Source organism: Parasteatoda tepidariorum, chromosome 9 (assembly GCF_043381705.1).
Source record: "Parasteatoda tepidariorum isolate YZ-2023 chromosome 9, CAS_Ptep_4.0, whole genome shotgun sequence".
NCBI lineage: Eukaryota > Metazoa > Arthropoda > Arachnida > Araneae > Theridiidae > Parasteatoda > Parasteatoda tepidariorum.
In genome coordinates, this window is record NC_092212.1 from 68,784,321 (window position 1) to 68,805,400 (window position 21,080).

The following is a 21,080-nucleotide window of genomic DNA, read 5'->3' on the forward strand; positions in this document are numbered from 1 at the left end:
TCGGGAGTTTTTCGAAACAATTCCGGAGGGTGAGAGAAGAACATAAAATTTGGGAGAGTTGGCACGTATGGAACTAGCATATATCTGTCAGTTACATAAAAACGTAAATATATTTGTAGAAAAAACACTTAACAAAAAAACTAAAAAAAACATTTCCTTACCTTGCAGCTTTCCATTAGCCCCTTGAACCCTTTTCCAATTCAATACAATTCCACATCGCTGCAAAAAATGTGAAGAAAAAAAAGCATTAGGCATTTGTTAATATGATTTTGCATTAAAAATAAAGAATAAAACTGGGATATACACAAAGCACCAATGTTTTATAATGGCATGCAAACTAATATAAACTCATCGTCAGACATTTTTAAGACACAAAATTAGAAAATAAAAATATTCTCCCTAAGCGTTTGTTAACTACCCTGCCTACCTTTTGATCCCAAAAAATGTGTATGCTACAATGACAGGAAAATTTTAGCAATTACAATTTATTAAATTAAATTTTAGCAATTTCCTTAAAAATGATTCACAAACTTTTCCAGGGTTCCTACACTATTTTGAGAAAACAATATCCTGACTTTTGGAGGTTTTTCCTGACCTTTTACAATAAAATTCCTGACCCGCTGTTTCCCACTCCAACAAAACTTTTAACATTGCAGTTTCAATTAGAAATAATATGCTACTTAGTCATAAGTATCATATATTGAATACGATAAACACTTATATATTAAAGTGGAATTGTGTAATAGCACTTTATATCCCCAATTATATTTTTAGAAAACTTGTGAAACATATTTTTAATTATCATGATTAGATTAAACTTTTAGTGTATTTTTGTAGTTAGATACGAAAACTATTTAAATAAAAAAATTAAGAAAATCTGTTGGATTATGTAAATATTATTTTATTTAATGTTAAGTGGAACCAAATGAATGAGTGTCATCAGGATATAAAGGGTTAATCAAATCTGCGAGATATGTATCAGTATCCTCAAATAATATTTACTCTTAAAACATACGAGAACATTTGTTGCATTAAGTTATTAATTTTTAAAAATCACCAATTCACTTCAAACTGACTTTTCTTTTAAAAGATAATATTGAAATATAAAAGGAAAAAAAGTCAAGAAGATTTAATTGTATACAAATAAAAATGCAGATAGAAAAATTAAGCAAACTTGTGAGAAAAATAAAATCAAAAATATCATTTTTTTTCTGAGTATTTTTAAATTTCTGTAATACTGTAAGCTTCCGGAGAAACTCAGGGGCTCCTATGTTACATAATATTTCTCAACATATTTTGTTGTTTGACAATTTCTGAATCAAGAGCATCCAGTTCTGTTGCAGCAGTTTTAGTCAATTTAGATTTTCTTAATTTCAAATTCTTTTCTTTTATTCATTTTCCAGAAATTTCAGCCTTTTTATTCTCTTCGTTTCTCTTTTTTTTAGCTTCTAATGCATGTCTCCATTTATAAATGAAACATAATCATACACGCCTTTGTGAAATAATAGTCTTCATTGAGGTTTTCAACCAATAAGCTTTTATTGATTGAAAAAACCCCTTTGACTGTTGCATTACCACGAGAGAGGATAAGAACAATTTTTATAACCACCCACAAATTTAAATTTTTTTTTTCTCCGTGCAAATATTTCGAAAAAAAAATTATCTAATCTTTTTTACTGTGGATTAAACTCTAAGAAACTCTTTTGCTCTTCTTTTTTTTTTGGCAGCATCACAAAACAGTAAAAATTCCTTTTTTGCTTTTTCTGCTGTTGTTTCAGCAGAACCCTGTCTGTAAACTAGTTATTCACACAAAGAGCAATAAACCTAACAACCCTATGAAAAATTCCTTATCATTGGATGAACAGGAGGAAAATTGCTAACAGGACAGGTTCTACCAGGGAAAGACGAATGTTATTATGAGGAAACTACATATTTTGAATTACAGAGTTTTTCCTTGAAACTTTATTTTTGCCTGTCAGTCTTTAAACTAATTTTTTTTATTTTCCTAACTTGATGACTATGTAAGAAAAATCCCGACTTTTTAGCTTAATTTTAGAATATCCTGACTTTTGCAGATTTTCCTGACCGTGTAGGAACCCTGTCTGATTTAAAATGTGTGCTTAATTGAGATGCATCTATTTGACAATTGTTAATAAAGAGCCATGCAAATACTACATTACACGGATAAGACACAGGGATTTTCTAGCTTATTTTTGTTAACATGAAGGGAAGGGTATCAGCAAAGCTCATGATACACTAAAATCTCTTTATATTCAACCCATATATCCTTGCATATTGCAAAAATAGTATTAATTAAAAAAATAAGAAGAAGAATTCCATCAGTATAGCAAATGGGAAGGGAAAGCTACATTTACCTTTTCAACTGACAAGGATGTCCGAAATCACAAAATATACCTGAACACCAACAGAGGCTCAAAATGTAAGAAATCAGCTTGCTAGGTAAGTAAAGAGAATTAGTTACCTATCATATTAACCTGTACAACTCTCTTGGCTAACAACAAGCTGTTGCAGAAATTCTTTACTTTAATAATTAAACAGATTCCAACAACACGTTATAAACAGATAAACTTAATGGGAAAATGTGTATATTTTTCATGATTCATTTTGGCTTAACAGTTTTGATCTGCGATACAAACTTTTTTTTTAGGAACACATTATTTCATAACAGAAGAAATAAAATATGTAATAATAATAAAGCATCCATAAATACAAAAACAGAAATGAATTCAAAATATCTCGCACTTACTTGCAATATTTGTCTAACTAAATTGTCAGGGGCTCTATCAGTAATATTGCCCACAAACACAGTGACAGGTGGTCCTTTTGGTACTTCTTGCTCAACATGATTCTAAAAGAATATTAATGTTGTCTTTCAATAATTTATTAAAAGAAAAAAATATAAATTTTTTTCTTAATTAACTGCAACTACTGTTTTAAAAATGCCGTTACTACAACTACTTTTTCGAAATGCTGTGATTACAAACTACTTTCGAAAAGTAGTTTCTATTGAACTACTTTTAGGAGACTAATTTTGCTGGAGAACTTAATTTACATTTATGTTCAAAATGGTTTGGATTAAAAAATTGTCTTATAAGGAATTGTTAAGAAATATTTATTCTTGGAACTATTCAGGAATTGTAAAAAAATATTTGTTCATAAGCCAGTTTGTCATTCCAAACCATTTTTTACGAATATGTTCTTGAAAGCGAATTTAGAAACGTTACAAAATTATTAAATATTTTTCGATTTTGTTAAGTGTTTAATGCTATTTTATTTCTTAAGAAATAAAGTACATAAAAACTACATAGAAAATATATCTTCACTTGCATTGGAATAATATGCACATATTCTTTTCGTATTTTCTGAGTTTACAATCGCATCTAAAGGTACGGCTAAAGTGATAAATTAACTGTTATTCGTAATGGCTAGATTAAGGGAAAAAAACTTTTTGGCCTGAAACATCAGACACAATTAATGCTCAGCCACAGGGGCATTTTCATTGCGTACCATGACAGACCTGCGATTTGTACCAATCAGATAAAAAAAAAAAAATGTGTTTGTAACTAGTTTCTTTACTAAACTAACATTAAAAGTAGTTGTCAGGAATGCCTACAAACCAAATTTTTTTTTTTTTCTGTATTGCACTACTCACTATAACACTTCTTTTTAAAAGTAGGGCACTATAGCAGTTTAGCTAGTTGTAGCACACTTCTTCGGACCACTGTTCAAAAATATAACAAAACAATAGCCTTTTTTAGATTACCCAGGTTTCATACATAAAGTTTGTAAAGAACACGGAATAAAATAAGTTAATAGAGGAAACAAACAAGTTTACTAAAAGTGTTTAACATATTTATAGTCAATTATGATTTCCTTGGTGACTTGCAAGCTTCAGCATCTAATCCTAAAGTAAGTTGCTAGTTCTAATATGCATCACGCAATTTATTTTTTCAAGGCAATAAAAATGATCAGAAATATTTTAGAAGACAAACTGAAGACTTAGCGTTACATTCATTAACCAACCTAGCACCTGTAAGGCTTAACCTGATGTTTTTGTTGCCAATAAAATAGCTTATTCGTCATATTTACACAAGGTTGAGTAAAAGTCATGAAACTGCATTTTTCATTTTTTCCAATAGCTTTCATTCAGCAGTTAAACTAAAAAATCTGCAGTATCTTGCTAAATATCCTTTCTCAACTTGATGTAAGTTCATATTAATTTAAATTTAATGCATGTAATAAATTTACAAACAATAAAAAAAATATATATATAATTTGACAAACACTCTTAAATAATTCTGCTTTTTTGTTACTTGCTTTGCTACACAATGAGTCAGATAAATTAAGAAAAGTATTTACTAAAAAGGGGAAAAAAGGGCCATGTTTCTAAAAACAATTTTCAAAAGTAGGAAGCAGTATATACATATTGAATTTCATTTAACATAAGAGCGCTTAGCCTTCAGGCTAAATTATAGAAAGCATTATCTCTCAGATTGAAGCTTTGACACTTAAAATCTGCCAAGGAAAAAATATCAGTTTATACAGACAGGAAAAAATAGGTTGTGACTAATTTCATAACTCTAATTATTATTTTCGGTAATTAACTAGTTTATGCCAAGCGAGTTCCTCAAACCAAAAAAATTACATTTAAGTGAATAAAAATCTAATCAATAAGTTTGTTAAAAAAAAATGTCATATTTCAGATACATTCTTCAAATCATGAAAATTAAATTTTTGTAAATAAAAATCAGATCATTTGGTCAAGAATTTAAAAAAAAAAAAAAAAAAAAAAAAAAAAAAAAATCAGGACTGAACATTTATTTTGTAACCCTTTTTATTTATTAATTAAAAGTTTTAGATAGCTTGATCAAATGGTTGTTTAAAATTAATTAAACACATAAAAAAAAGTAAATTAAAACTTACTTCGTATTTTTTATACATGGGGGGATTAATCTTTTTAATATACTTCTGTGGTTGAGGCATGGGAATAGGAGCAGGCATAGTCATGGCAACAGGAGCCATCATCTATAAATGATAGAAAAAAATTATTTCTAACTATAAAAATATATCTTATACATACCTGCCAACATTGGAGAAATAAAATAACTGAGATTTTATTAACCAACACAAATTTGGGTTTACGACTACTGATTTTCAACTTCACAGCCTTGTAATTCTGAACCCAATCCAGAAAACAAAGGAGCTCCTGGATCAAGTATTGGGAAAAATTTGCATTTGTGAAGGACTTTCTGATGGAACTAATCGGCATTTGCTAAACCCAGATGCATTTGATAAATATGGAGAGGAAAACCACGAAAACCTCCCACAGTTAGCCAGACGACAAGGGGTCTCTAACCGGTGATCCGTCTACCACTGAAAATATTTCATGTCAGCACTGTGGTTGGTGAAAGCCAGATGCGGAATTTGTATTGACCAGTTTTCGCTGGGATTCAAACCTGGGTTTACCCCATCGGAAGGCAAACGCTCTATCCCCTGAGCCATCATGGCTCGACTTAAACAATTATCCCATAACATACTTCAATACTGGCATTAGCACCATCTGTTGAGGAATAAAAGAAGTATTTTTGCCACCAGTGGATATTTTATCACCAAATTGTTTTAACAAATACGGAGAAATTTGAGAATATACAGGTAAACAGAAGATAGTCGTAAAATACAGGAGTTTTCATTAAAAAAACAGGGGGACTTGGCAGGTATGCTTATAAATACTAAACGAATAATTTTTCATACATAATTTAAAATTAGGCATTACTTACTGGTCCAGGCATCATTCCAACAGTCATAGGTATCATACCTGGAAAAAAATCTCCTAGTTAGAAGGAAAGAAAAAAAAAGAATCAGAATGAGATAAATGTATATGCAAAAGGATAAAAATTGTGAATGATTCTAAATCTAGTTACCCATTGGCGGAACAGCATAAGGGGGTGGCAACATAGGAGGCACAGGCATGCCTGGTAATGGTAAAGGAGGTCCGGGAGGAAAAGACATCTTCGGTACAGCTTTAATGAATTTCAATGGAAAAAACTGTAACAGAAAAATCCTTCATTTGAATTAAAAATAATTTTTACAGATATATCTTAACAGCTATCTGCAAGTTGTAGTTTATCAAATGATGAGTTTTAAAATAAACACTTCAAGCATCCTATTATAAACAGTCAATTTTTAGTGGCAGATTTATCGTGTCGGAAATTGAGGAAAATTCAAGCAGAAAAGGAAGTTTTGAAATTTTTTAACATTAAATCGGAAACATTATAAAAATAATCCCCTTTGGAAATTTTCAGAGGGAAAAAAAAGCACAAAAAAATTTTTCATACATTTTTTATAAATTTAAAATGTTACATTTTAATATAATTTTACACGGATAAAAATTTTTTTTAGTTAATTTATCATTTATGGAACTAAAAATCATTATTAATTCAACTATAAATCTGTATTATCTGTTTATTTTATTTACCAAAATTAAAACCTAGATATTTTCTTAGATTATGTAAAACTTCGTCGAAAGCAAGTCGAAGCTATGCATTAATGAAGCAAATATGATTACTAATGTTGGCCTAATTCTTACTATAATAAGTAGACAACCTTGCATCAAATCTTTAACTTTTCTTTTCATACAGCATTAATCTATCATCAAAGTGAATAATAACCCCCTTCCCAAAATAAGATATATGACAAATTTCAAAATTTTACAAAGAATATGCAACAAAAATTACTTTTAAAAATTGCAACATAATTTTTAAAAACTAAAATATAAAATCATACACTATTCATCAGACTATATTTAAATGCACATAAAATCAAAAATAAAACAGATATTAATACAAAAAAAAAGTGAAACAATACAAGTCAAGATATTGGAATTGAATTTACACCATTATTGGAAAGAGATTAAAGTTATGAGAGCAGAATATCACTGTTACAGGAAAAGTTACAATGACGAAGACAGTTGACAACGAGACACAATTTTTTAAATTGAAGAAGAGATGCTGTCCGAAGAATGTGAATGAATTTCAATGAACTCACAAAGTGTTAGGAAGGAAATAAAATTAGTCATACAAATAATAATAATTTAATATAAACATACCCTATTACTACTACTAAGTCAATGTGCAATATGACTACAGATAAAATTCTCCCTGTTAATAAAGTACAAGCAATGATGAATGTAAATAAATTCAAAAGCAGGCAATAAAAACTAAACAAGAAAAAAAAACACATGCCATTCAAACCTTTGAAATTTTAAATTAGTTCATAAAAAAGCATTGGCAAATTAATAAATAAATATAATAAGCATACCCATATGCAAAATATATATATGCAATACTTCTGAGCACTAATAATTCTGAAATAAAGAAACTTTTTCACACTTTATACACAAGTTCAATATTCTTGTATAATTCTTATTTCTCTATTTCTGATTCAAAGATATAATCAAATTTTCATAAGATAATTTTATCTGTTAAAAAATTTTTTTTATTTACATATTCCTTGCTTATGAAGGCTGAGAACCTATTTGTGATAAACATAAATACTCATAAGTGTTAATTTAAAAACTGCTTATGTTACTATTGTTACAAAATAGGTCTTTTTAGGGAAACAACAATGCTAGAAATAACAATACAAATTCCATTTAATTTTTTTTCCTTATTATACTAGTAAAATGGAAAATTGATTAGAAGGTGATGTTTATTATTTTTAATGATTACTGCATTTTAAATCGTTATTTAGAAGGAAAAGGAGTTTTCAAATGAAAATAATAATAATAATAACTACATTCATGCAGTGTTTAAAAAAAAACTATTTTGCTGATACAGGATCAACAACAAGTATTCATATTTTTCAAAAATAATAAAATAGTGCTGTAAACTATCGTTATATAATTCATAGCTGTTAACATGGATAGAAAAAAAATCCAGTAGATTTTAAGAAATGTAAATTTCATGATAATCGTTGCATAATATACTAAATATTTTACACATATGGAATTTTATGATCATCTAAATAGAAACACTGCAATATTTTCCAGTTATGATTGATATTAAATGAAATGTTAAGCATTATATTTACTCATAATTTTGAATAATAATAGGCATTTAAAAAGGGAGTTCTGAATAAAACAAACTAAACTTGTGAACAAAAAAAAGTTTTAACTGGTTTTTATAAATGAGGCCCCTTTATTATCTATTAGCAATTCATATTTAAATATTCAAGCAAGCAATAATCTGTGTAAAAATGCTATTTGAATAGGGATTTTTTTTTTTAGGAAACTTACTCAATTTTGGGGAATTTTCTAAAAATATATGAAAACCAGGAGAAACTGGTAAAGTCCAGTAGAGTTGGTAGCTATGATAATTAATAATAAATTTGCTAATAAACACAAATAACTTGTCCCAAGTAGGTATCAACAGTGCTTTACTACACATATTGATATGTCCCCATAAATAAAATTTTGAATTAAATGAAAACAAAGCAAGATAATAGCAAAGTGGGTTCATGAACTTTAAGGGGTTGAAATGAGAATTAGCGAAAATGAGTCATTAGCTAGCAGAGGGAACAGAAGGAAGAAAAGAAAGTTAACAATTTATTAATAAATTCTTAAACCCAGTCACTCTTTCAACTCTACAAAACTGGACATGGGACACAACAAAATAACTTTTTATAACCTAACTCGCAGCAGGAGCTAAACTAAATTAATAAAAATTCCAATTAATTTTAGTTTATTTCATTTCAAATGAAATTCAATTGAAACTAAATAAAATTTTAATCGATATCTACGTTTCCTGCCATAAAATACTAGCTTTACTTTAAACAAATTAGCATTAAAACAAAGTACAGTACAGAACCCGTTATCCGGAATTCAGAAAACCGGAAAACCAAAAAACCGGAACGAAATTCGATAAATTCCCCCCCCTTAAAAAAAATTTTTTTTTCTCCTCATAAGATTTTAGGATTTTCCTTTCTTTTTTGAAAGATGTTTACCTTACCATCATTTTGGAAATAATCATTAGTGTATTACTTCATCGTTTTTTCTTCTTTTTAAGATTATCTCTGATTTTTTTTTAGTTGGGTTTAACAATAAAAAAAAACAACTTTTTGTAGCGATTCAGAAAACCGGAAAAATCAGTTATCCGGAATAGCGATGATCCCGATCGTTCCGGATAATCGGTTCCCTACTGTAATATAAGAATATAACAAAAAATATTTTTAAAAATTTATAACTTATTTTTAACTGAAAATTTTGTTTTGTAACATTTATTAATGATTTTCAAAAATATTTCCAGTAATTTTCCTAAAATAGGCTCGATTGTTTGAAATAAAAGTAGGAATTTTTCCTGAAAAATTTGTATATTTGCCTAAACAGTCTACAGAAAAATTTAGAATAGATAATTGAGATTGGAATTGGGCTAAAAAATAAGATTAGTAATGCCAAAGAAATAATTTATGAATATGACTAACAAAATTCAAACTTAAAAGAAAAGCAACTGAATTCATTTCAAAATACACAACAATCCAACTCTCAAAAATTCTGTTACTATTCATTCAAAATTTACGCACAAAGTAAAGAAACAGATAAGAAAAACTAAATGTATGCTAGGTGTAAGCATTTTTTTCCACAGATTTTCTAAGATAAAATTTTTTATACTGGTTAGCATCTTATTTCTACAATAATCCATTTAGTTCAAAAATAATACTAAAAGAGAAAAATGCTAATCTAAACATAAAACAAAAAGCATTTAATTTAGCTTAGAGAAAAATAAGAAAAACAAAACATAAAAATAACAATAAAATCAACAAAAATTAGAATTCTATAAGAGTCTGTAACAATTACTATAAGATAAGCATAACAAAATGGAAATGCTAAAAACAGAAATTATATTTATGAGGAAAATTAGTTAAAGACTGTTGTGTAAGAAATAATCAAATAAGATAAATTAATATAATTTGATTATTAATAATAATCAAATAATATAAATTAATAACGTACACAAAAGTGGCTAAGAATAAATACGTAGTTTATATTATAATTTAAATGAAAAATGCAGTTTTTTTTATTATAAACTTTATAAATTGTTATAGTGAAAATTTATTTAACTCTAACTTAATTGCAATATTTTAACAAAAATAATCACTATATTCAAATTATTTTACTTGATAATAAAATAAGATATCTGAGAACTTCGGGTGTAAAAAAACTTGAACAACTTAAAACTTTAGTTAAAAGTAAATAAAATATTGATAATTGATAGTAATAAAACAAATAAGTAAAAAAATGTGCAATACTTGAGAATTTTAAGGAATATAATTTCAACGCAAAATACAGAGAATATTTCTTAACTGTTCAAACCTTAATAATGGATCCGTAATAATTAATAGATGAATTAATAACGGATTCGCAATAATAAGTAAATGCATTCGCAATAAGTGCAATTTCCATTTTTCTTCTTTTTTTCAGTTTTACTTTATAGTATTATTAATAAACAACATGCAAAATAAAACAATAACAATCAGGAATTTTTTTCTCTTTTAAATAAATAAGTTGGTACACAAGGAATGCCGATAATGATATGAACTGATTTCAGTTTCCTCAAATAGCACAGATAAATCATGCAATCTTACTTTCTTTTTAGTGATTAGGAAATTACAATACACAATATATTAATTTCACTAAGGGAGAATCTAATTTTAATATAGTAAGTAAAGTTTCAATCAGGAAAAAGTGCTTGATAACTGCAATAAAGCATATCGAAACAAGAAAAGCATGCAATGTTTTTTGGATTACTACCATACTTACCACTTATATAGTAGGAGGTTCAATTTCTTCCATATATTTGTAGGCAATTATTGTTGAATTTTAAAATCATTATTTTTTAAATGAATATTCATATAGTACTTGAAATCCAGTGCCTTAAATATCTTCTTTCAAAAAAATACATAATGAGTAATAAAACATGTCACTATGTAAATCAAGCGCAGCTCTATAATACAAAACTAATTTTTACAGATAATCTGAGAGAAAAAGTATTGAAAAGGCAGAAGTCGTAAAAATGAAACTTGCAGAGGTGATACACGCTATGTGACTTAAATGAACACAAATTATATTTAGTTTAAAAAAATTCTACACTAACTTCATCTTAAGACTCGCTGCCTATTTCAAGTTATTAAAAACTTAACATAATTTGATTGTAACTCCAGAAAAACTATTCTATCATGCACAATTATTATTCATAAATGCAACTATTCAAGTTAATTGGATTTTAAAATTTTCTACAAAACGCCTCTTCAGTGCCACCGCTGTTTAAAAAATTTTTTTATATAAAAAAAAATAATTTTCCTAAAAATAGCTCAATGCCTTAACAAAATTGTTAGCTAATCTCTACATTTAGTTAAAACAAGAAAAATAATCAAATCACAAGCTAAATATAATAAATGGAGTGGAGTCAAAGCAAAATACAATAAATAAACAGTAGGTGTGTTAAACATAATAGCAGTGCACATTAATTACTACATAAGTTAAGTTCATAACAAAAAAAAATCTCAAGAACATTTTCTTTCTTAAATATTTTCATAGCTTCTGTCAAGACTAAACTCCTGTTTGTAATAATTTGAAGTAGAAAAACTGATAATAATCCTACACAAGGTTTAAGCCATCCTCACAAACATAGCTGCCAACTCAATGTTTTTTTTCTCCATTAATATTTCTAACTTAGAAAATTGTACTAAGAAAATTATGTTTTTATTAATTAACAAGAAAATGCTTATTTCATCATTCAAAAAATTACAATTAATAAAAAACTAAGCTTCAAATCAACTTGCATTAAAATTATTTTGATGTTCATAAAGAAAGGGATCTCTAACCTTTTTGTAAGAATGAGGCATTACTAAGTACAATATAAATTTTTTTTATTTTGATAAAATGAAACATGTTTTTCAATTGCACTTAAATGGTACTTTATTACAACAAATGCTTGCGAGTAACGTGGCGTCTGCTAATCAAGTCCATAATAAAAAATTTTAAGTTTTAAAGCTGTATAAAAGTATAAATTCGAACAAATTGTTAAAAAAACTAATTACAAATAATTTAGAAATAAATAACTGAATAAATATCTCTGTAAAAAATAAATAGTACAAAAAGGTTAGAGATTCCTTTCTATATGAACATCAAAATAATTTTAATGCAAGTTGTTGATTTAGTTTTTACAACAATATATTTTACTTGTGTTAGTTATAAGTCTTAAAAAATATTAACTAGTTCTTGTCAAATTTATTTTAGAAACTGCAGCAACTTTATATAAGTAAGAAATTTTATTTTAAAAAAAGGGCTTTAAAATTTTATATTTAACACAAAAATTTGTAAAAATCACATCAACGCTAAAACTTGTATATCGTAAAAATGGTTTAGCACAAAATAGAAATAGGGAGAGACAAAAATAGGAGCTATATCAGTAATTAGAGAATATTGATATCAAGAATAAAGAAAATTTATAGTAAAAGAAATAATAAACAGGGTGCATAGCCAAATTTTTCAACAAAAGATAAGCACCTTTTAAGCACTCAAAAAACATTTTCAACTTTCCAAAAAAAAATCCCAATTAGGATTTGTGCAGCAATAATTTTTTTTTTCTTATAGTTTAAAGTTCTTTAATTACAAACATAAAATCAATAAAATTCAAAAACACTTTCAAAAACTTTACATAATCATGATAACATAACTAGTTTCTGATAAATATTGCAGAGAAAATTATGAAAATCGTGAATTTTTTGTAATTTAGAACGATAATCGACAAGGCAAAGAAAAAATCTTGTTAAAAGATAGAAAATTAAGCACTTTTATCAAACACTGAATAAAAAAAAGCATCTTTAAGGGCTTTTAAAAAATTAAAATCAAAAATAAGCATCTTTAAGCACTTTTTAAAAAAACACTATGCACCCTGGAAAAAAAAGAAAAGAATTAACATTAGCAGTCAGATGTAAAGTTAAAGATGTGTAACTGAGTAAGAAAAAGAAATCAAAACTACTTTGAAGAAACTTATCACAGTGGACATTGCTAGAATTTAAAATATAAATGAGATATAAATGGGACAAAATAATCATAAAAATTAAATTTGAATAAGAAATCAATATAAGATATTTTGGCAGCTATGCATTTTAATACAAATATGGAGATTAAGAAAACAAATTCCATGAGTAATTAACTACCAGAAAGCTATAAGTACCCATATTAACAAATCTGGTACATGCACAAATCTTGAAACAATGAAGTAAATTTACGAAAAATATTTAAATAAAAATATCAAGGCATGTTGATGCAAAATCTAGAAAATGCAACAACTATAAATAGTAAAGACAAATATCTTTATCAACAAAATTGATTACCAGGGTTCTGCAAATACTTTTACTGATAAGCACAAGACATAATTTTAAAAGCAATGATAATCGTTAAGCACAGCAAACTATTGACAGAAGTTTAAACACAAGCAACACCTACAGAGTTACGATTTCCAGCATGGCAGATAAATCTTTGAGATTGAGGATTCCATGTTTTACTGTTGCAAAAAATTCGATGTATAATTTCTTAGTGCGTTTTAATAGTGAAATTTTGTTTCATAGCTGTTGATTTTTGTAACCAGCTCAGTCGCTCTCAGAGCTCGCTATTTTGCGGCTTCTTACTGTATGATAAGATTATTTTTTTTGTATATATGTCATTTCAACGATTAATAAGGAAAAAAAATACTCAGCAACTGCACTACATTTTTATAACTTTAACTCCTACTATTTCAATAAACTTAAAGAACCGTGAAAGGTACTAGCCAGAGAAAATACTCCGATACTGCAGTACTTATGACAAAGTCAGAATTTGAACTTGCAAAATATTATTTGCATAAATAAAAAATCCATTTGATTCTAAAAAGAAAAAAATTCAAGAAGCATTTTGTTTGCATAAGTCAAATAAATCATACTACAAAGAAAAAAATTACTTTATTTAAGCGTTTAAATTAGAAAACAAAATTAATATTATGAAGTTTATTCTCAATGCCAATCTTAGTCAGTTTTGTCATGGCATTTTAAATATAACAACCATTTATTCACAGACAGTGGAAACCAGGCATCCTTAAGACTCAGGACTACTTAATTTCCTGCTTCACTTTTTATTAAAAAAGAAGCCCTATTTAAATTATAAATCTTTTTAAATAATGTAAATTTTCAAAAATTACAAAATTTAACGAGTAAAGAAATAAATTAGTACTTCAAATAAGTTTTCAAAATTAATAAAAACCTCAAGAAGGAGGAAAAAATACGATCTGTAATATTGAGCAGAAAATTTCTTAATGCTCATGAATTCCAAACATTAATAGACAAGACAAAGATTTTCACAAAAGAAATGATTGCTGTCCCATTATTTTTCCTCCCCACATGATGGAGAATTGTACACTCCATCATCCTTTTGTGTCCTCGATACACTTTCTGATGATTTTAATGTGCTATAATGCGTAAGCAAAATCTCTGCTGATCATTAATGATTGTAAAAAATTGTTTATTTTTAAAGATATTTATCATTTTCAGGTAGTAGTGCTGTTAAACATGTGTTACAATAGTGGTAGTATGTGTTTATGTGTAACAATAGTGGTAGTGATTGTCTTACAATAGTGATAATAGTGAAAATGCATCATAAGTAATTGGTTATGAATTGAAATAATCCAAAAAAAAAATCATAATTCATCATATTAGTTTTGTAAGTTAAATTTAATTATTATCTATTGAAATCGAAGCACTGAAGAGGTGTAATTCACTGACTTAACAAAGACATGAAGTAATGGAAAAGTTATCTTCAAAGAGAAACCCTTGTTTAAAAAATCAAAAGTGACAACAAGCACACACAATCGTTAAGCAAGTAAAAAGAGAAAGTGCAAACACCACATAGAAGTAAGCATGCAAAAAAACCATGAAGCAACCGCTGACTGTACTTTCAATCTAAAAACACAAAGCAAGGCAACAGATGTGTAACCCTTACCAAATAACTGGATTATTAGTTGGTCGGATGACAGGAAAACTTGTTATTCCTCAATATTCCTAGCAAAGTTGGGTTTGTTATTAAATTGACAGCATTGTAGGATACAGATAGTCAAAAGTCACCGTTCCATAAAATATTTACCTCATTTTTACTCTTTCCCAGACAAACTTGCGGGTAGTCACAGAATCAAAGATATAACTATTTTTAAAGTTTTTGACTAAAACTATTACTTTAAAACAGAAAAATTATTATTCTTTATTTTTCTAAAGGGCATATAACATACAGGGAAGACTATTAATCAGAAACAGATTTACAAAAAGAATACTAGTACCCCTGTGGCAGAATTTTCTCGAGCTTTTTGAGACAATTCTCTCTAGTACTAATACCGTTCTGAAAATAATTTTTAATAATAACAAATATATATAGAGAGATTACTAATTTCAACAACAATACTAATACAAACATTTCTTATTTACAAAAAAAAAAAGAGAACAGTATATAATTTTTTTAAGTATAAATGCAAGAATTTCTTTTTAATACTATATATAATCTGTTATTAATAGCAATTTTCTCCTGTTCTAAAAAATTTTTTTGTGTAGTTAACTTTTTAAAATTTTATCTAGTTGGAAATTACATTCTTATAACTTATAACATCAATCATTGTGGAATTTTTTTTTATTCTCAAAGCTCAGCAAAAAAATAAATAAATAAAAAAAATATGAGCGTTTCTTCTATGTTCGAAATGCGGGAAAGGCATTTTTTGAAAATAATTCTGCACTATAGGAAGAAAAAAAAGCTCAGCAAAAAAAAAAAAAAAAAAAAAAAAAAAAAAAAAAAAAAAAAAAAAAAAAAAAAAAAAAAANTCTATGTTTGAAATGCGGGAAAGGCATTTTTTGTAAATAATTCTGCACTATAGAAGGAAAAAAAAGCTCAGCAAAAAAAAAACTTTAAAATATTCTGCAGATAAAAAAAAAATCTTAACTTTTTGCTTCCCAAATAAAAAATCTTTCTGCAAAAACTCTATAATGCTCTGTGACAATGTAGCGGTGTCGCCACTATTCTGCCATGAGGACTAGTAGTTCACTTTGAAATTAAGTATCAGTTAAAAAGCTTATTGAAAATTTCTTTGCTTCTGAAAAATCATTAATAAACAGCAAAGCTTTAGACAGAAATTTTTTATAGCAGGCTAGCAGAGAAACAGAATATGATTGCCACTTCAGCAGCATAGCTTTACTTTCACATGTCTTTTTTAACAGCTTATTTATAACCATAAGAATTTGCAAAACTTGAATACAGAGGTGACAATTACAATTCTTTGGTGGGATGGAAGAAAAGAATATATGATTCTTTATTATAAGAATTTTAAAAATGTTGAACAAGAAAAGGAATCAATATAGTCGCTTACAAAAGTAAAACTAGTATCATAACAGATTAACTTAACAATTTTCATTTTATAGCATTTATTTAAAGATTTATTTACCAAATATTAAGATTGTAAAAAAAAAAAAAAACCAAAAAAATCATAGTAAGTGCTTCTTTCAATTTTTAAATAATTTGTAGTTTTTAAAAACAATAACTTCAAAAAAATTAATAGTTACTAGAAAATAAAATTTACTTAAGAAAAGGCACTCACTGCTAAAATAAACTATTTAATAGAAATTTCAAAAATTTAATAAAATACTTTATCTTAAAGGACTACTGTTGTAAAGTAGACCACCATATAGGAAAGAGAATCACCATAACACCACAACGTTCAATCTTACATAGTGCAATATTCGACCTAACTTTTTCAGAACCTTGACCAATACTCTGTACAAATACACCTTACTACTTTAACCCCACATTTAAAAAAAAATAGAAGAATATCCTTTATCCAAATTTGGCTATTGACTATAGCATTTTTACTTATAGATTAATACAAACCAGTTTGACAGTTGAATGATTATTAGAACTAGAATATCTAATTAGATTAGCAGTAACATTAAATAACACTTCTTTTGATAATAATTAAAACAGAATATTACCAAATAAAAGTTAATAAAATTGAACCAAGGTACAATATGGAACATTTAAGGATCTTGCAATAATTGTAGCTATGATAGCTGAGACTAATTTTTAAGACAAGCAAAAATTAAAGGGGAAAAAAATAAAGTAATACAACTACTTATTCCTAGCATCATACAGTAAATTCTTTTATTTATTATTAACACATAAAATTTATAATATCATAATAAAGATGACATTTTATTTACTTTAAACAAAAGAACATAAATTAACATTTTAACCTACTTCCATACATATTTTAATTAGATTTTTTCCTTAAAAGTATTTCTTTCAGATAGTTTAAAATTTGGCAAATGCATAATAAAGTTAGGAGAAAATATCCATAATAGCAAAGATGCTCGAATTTGAACAAACATTTTTTTAAAGATTTGAAGAGAAAAAGAAATTAAAGTTTTTAAGTTAAATCCAAATAGATTTAAAAGGTACAGAAATATATGCTACCTAAAAAATAAAATACAAAATTTATACTTTATATTTAACTCTAACACATATGGAAATCCTTAATGCAATATAGAAAAAGAAATGAAGAATACAAACAATATTCAGTTCTAAATTATAGCTTTTAAAAAAACAAATATCTTAGTTTTGACTGTACTTTTAACAATATTCATTAAATTTTTTCTAAGTCTAGTAGTATAATTTTCTGTTTTATGCACATAGACCGATATGTTTGCAATACAATCATAGCTTATTCAATATTTATTTACAGCTTAACAATACCAAACCAAATCAACGAAAAAATAAAGTACATATAGCTAAACCATCAATAAACAGCTAGCATATAAGCAAATTTAATTTCACATCATCCCAAGTAAATTTAGAAAATACAAATAGAAACAAACGCTTCATTTTCAATTTATCTAGAACAGACAATTAATGGGGGATATTTCTGCATCCTGATCTGACATGCAAATTACAATCGCCAAGGTGCCAAATAGATTATAAACTTGTCAAACCTTTTTCAAATAAAAAAAATTTAGATCTTAGTCTGAGGGTGGTTACGTGTTATACCTTACAAGCTGATCCCTTTCTGTGATGATTTTATCTTTAGTTTCTTGCGGCCGCTGCCGGGATGACGCCAAGATATGGCGTTTATTCTGCCACAGATCACGATACAGAAATCTTCCTAATAAATGCTGTCCTTGGCATTATGTTTAAAAGATAATCTGCACTTTTGATACTTTTACTTATAATGTATTTAATTTAAATCACCCTCACCTAATTTAAATGACCAAAAATACTGAACTACTTATATGTCTTTAAAAACTTAACTACTCTTATTTGTTTATAATTCAATATTCTTGATTTGCTAAAATTTTGATCTGAATAAATCTGAACCATAAATGATTCAAAAAGCTCAAATTATAATTGAAATCATATAAAATATAAACAATTGCTACAATTCTTTCATAGATTTTAAATGGCAACATAAAAATGTATTGAGAACAAAATATTTTACAAATATATATGTCATAGTTTTAAAACTAACAGATTTTTAATGTTAAGTTCTTCATTTTATATTAATTTAAGATACCACAAGAAGGAAAAGTAGAACTAACCATGTAAATAATGTAGTAAACAACAGCTGGGTTTGATTAGAATCCAGTCATCTGTAAAAATTAAAAAACTGATTAATAAAAACAAGGCAGATTGACAAAGAAATTAATTCTAACAAAAATTCAAAAATGCAGTGAATGACAATTAAGTTAAAACTTTTAAACTGCTTTAATTACGATCCCAAATGCACAAAAATTAAGCTGATTATATAAATATGTCACTCATAAGACATGATTAAGATATGAAATTGGATTATTCAACAAAGAATAGTAAAATTTTGTTGGAAGAAAAGTAAATTAATCGTTTTCGAATTAAAAAGAACTTAATTGTTTCCAAATCATTAAAAAAACAAAACTAAGCAAACCATGATAGTTTATAAAAGCTTAACAAGAAGTAAGTAAGTATTGCATTTGGCTAGAAATATAGGCAGTGCTCGTAAGAAAAATATTGCATGTTATTTACTCGGCTGCAAACAGTTATTCCATATCGGCCATTTGTAATGCTCACCTAGTGACACGCAAAGCAAATTGAAGCATTAAACGTCAAATTAATATGAAACTTTTGTAACTATCGATGATCGGAAGAGAAGTATTGAAAATGCTTAAATTTAAGATAAACTTATAACCTTTTCAGAAATGTTTTCATATATAAATACTTAATATTTATGCACTTCTGTAACTACAGATGACCAGAGTACTACAAAATTCTGAAGAGTTAAGTTGAGCTGTGTATAGTTTTCTCAAAAGCTCACGAGAGCGCGGCCACCGTGACTAAGAACGAAAGTGATCACACAGAACGGTGACCGTACCTCCCGAGAAATATGATAATTTTATTGGTGAAATATATTTTGCCTTGAAAAACTCACCAATCAGATTTCTTTACTCCGTCAGCGGTGATCAGAGGTGCGGCAACCGCAATAGCTTTCAAATTCTTGCTCATAGAAATATTAAGGGATCAAAGGGATGCAGCTAGTGAACAAACAGAATACTCCCAATTACACGAATTATGACACACTTCTCCTTTTTTCCTAGAACTACAGCTTTTTTCCATAACATACAAGTCGATTCATCACATTTTTATCATAAATCATTTACCTTCATATTGTGATTCACGGTCTTATTCCTTTTCTTGTGTGGCGTAACTACCACAATAAATATTGAATACCAATTAGCCAGTATATAAGGCAGGTTAGCTTGATTCTATCTTGAGGTACCTTTTGATAGATGAAGGTTGACATAGTCGATTTATAATTCCCCTCATTGGTGACCTCCGGAGGTCATAAGAACTTGCTAATATAGATGGAGGATCCACATTAAACAGTTGATTTCTTTAAAAATATACTGCTCAAAGAAAAAAAAATCCGGCGAAGTAAATAAAGTCTCCCGGTAAATAAACAAAAATGAAGGGGAAAAATAAGCGAAATACTTTTGAAAAAAATGGTGTTTTCAGTAGAAATGTAATTAATAACAATCTCGAGGTCGGGACCTACTCTAGGTCCGGTTAAAAAGTTTGCAGCTGCTTACTACATGTTATTCTGATAGGCGATGTTTTCAAACGGATAATTTTGTTTTCAATAAAAGAAATAAACTAGATAATTTCTGAGCTCAAATCTGCCGCATTTCATAAGATATTAATGTTATTATGTAATTCTGGGGAGTTTGGAGTGAAAATTTGTTTTAGTTATTATGTTAATTATTATTAAAAAAGGTGACATGGTTGCTAGATTTTGAATAACTTGCTCTTTTGGCAGTTTTGATTTGGCCTCTTTCCATTTGTTTATTACTGTTTGTTCGTGTTGCAAGCTGTGCACCATCTTACGTTAGTGTTAACACCTTTAGTATTGTAAACATACGTATTTTTAGCATTGTAAACATAAGTAATAAGTAATCAAATACATTGTTTGCAAGAATCTCAAAGCATAATGATGCCAAATGGCTTTCAAATACAACTGAAACACTAACCCGGAAATTTAGGCAGTCTCGAGCTTGCAGCGTTCCCTAGTGTAGAAAACACCATCCATAATGAGGGAAATACTATAAAGAAGAAAATGAAAGGAAAAAAAATAATAATGAGAGAAATGCTGTAAACAAAAAAAAAAAATGAAGAAAATATAATGAGCAGATCTATCATGAGGTACCTTTAGGGTTGACATAGTCGATAATTTCATTCCCTTCCCAGAAAACACAAGAAATCTTTGGAAATTTTTTGAAATGTCCCAACGCTTCTTTTATGAAATAGAATATTGAGAGCGATAATATAAAATATTTAATCAAAGCTTTACTGCAAAAAAAAGAGACAGAGAGCGGGACAGAAATCATAAAAAGGATTTTTGAAGAATAGAATAATTGTGTGTTAAAAAGAAGAATTATAAGCCTTGATCTTTATATATACTGCAACAAAGTAGACC

General features: G+C 27.5%; 1 protein-coding gene across 10 annotated transcripts in view; it reads right to left on the reverse strand.

Annotated features, from left to right (window-relative positions):
* LOC107451752 (RNA-binding protein 25) overlaps positions 1-19,451 on the reverse strand; it is a 44,814-nt gene extending 25,363 nt beyond the window's left edge. Inside the window, exons 1-8 of one of the 10 annotated variants that reach the window (XM_016067954.4) lie at positions 19,299-19,451; positions 18,676-18,726; positions 7,127-7,178; positions 5,943-6,066; positions 5,799-5,851; positions 4,945-5,046; positions 2,768-2,869; positions 162-219 (exon numbers count right to left, since the gene is read on the reverse strand). In XM_016067954.4, coding sequence (XP_015923440.1) covers positions 162-219; positions 2,768-2,869; positions 4,945-5,046; positions 5,799-5,851; positions 5,943-6,030 — 403 coding nt within the window. In that variant the 5' untranslated portion in view covers positions 6,031-6,066; positions 7,127-7,178; positions 18,676-18,726; positions 19,299-19,451. Of the gene's footprint in view, positions 1-161; positions 220-2,767; positions 2,870-4,944; positions 5,047-5,798; positions 5,852-5,942; positions 6,067-7,126; positions 7,179-15,052; positions 15,112-18,675; positions 18,727-19,135 lie in introns of all 10 variants that reach the window. The other 9 variants (XM_016067951.3, XM_016067956.4, XM_071185937.1 and 6 more) reach the window with 9 other exon arrangements.
* Positions 19,452-21,080: the final 1,629 nt, after the last annotated feature.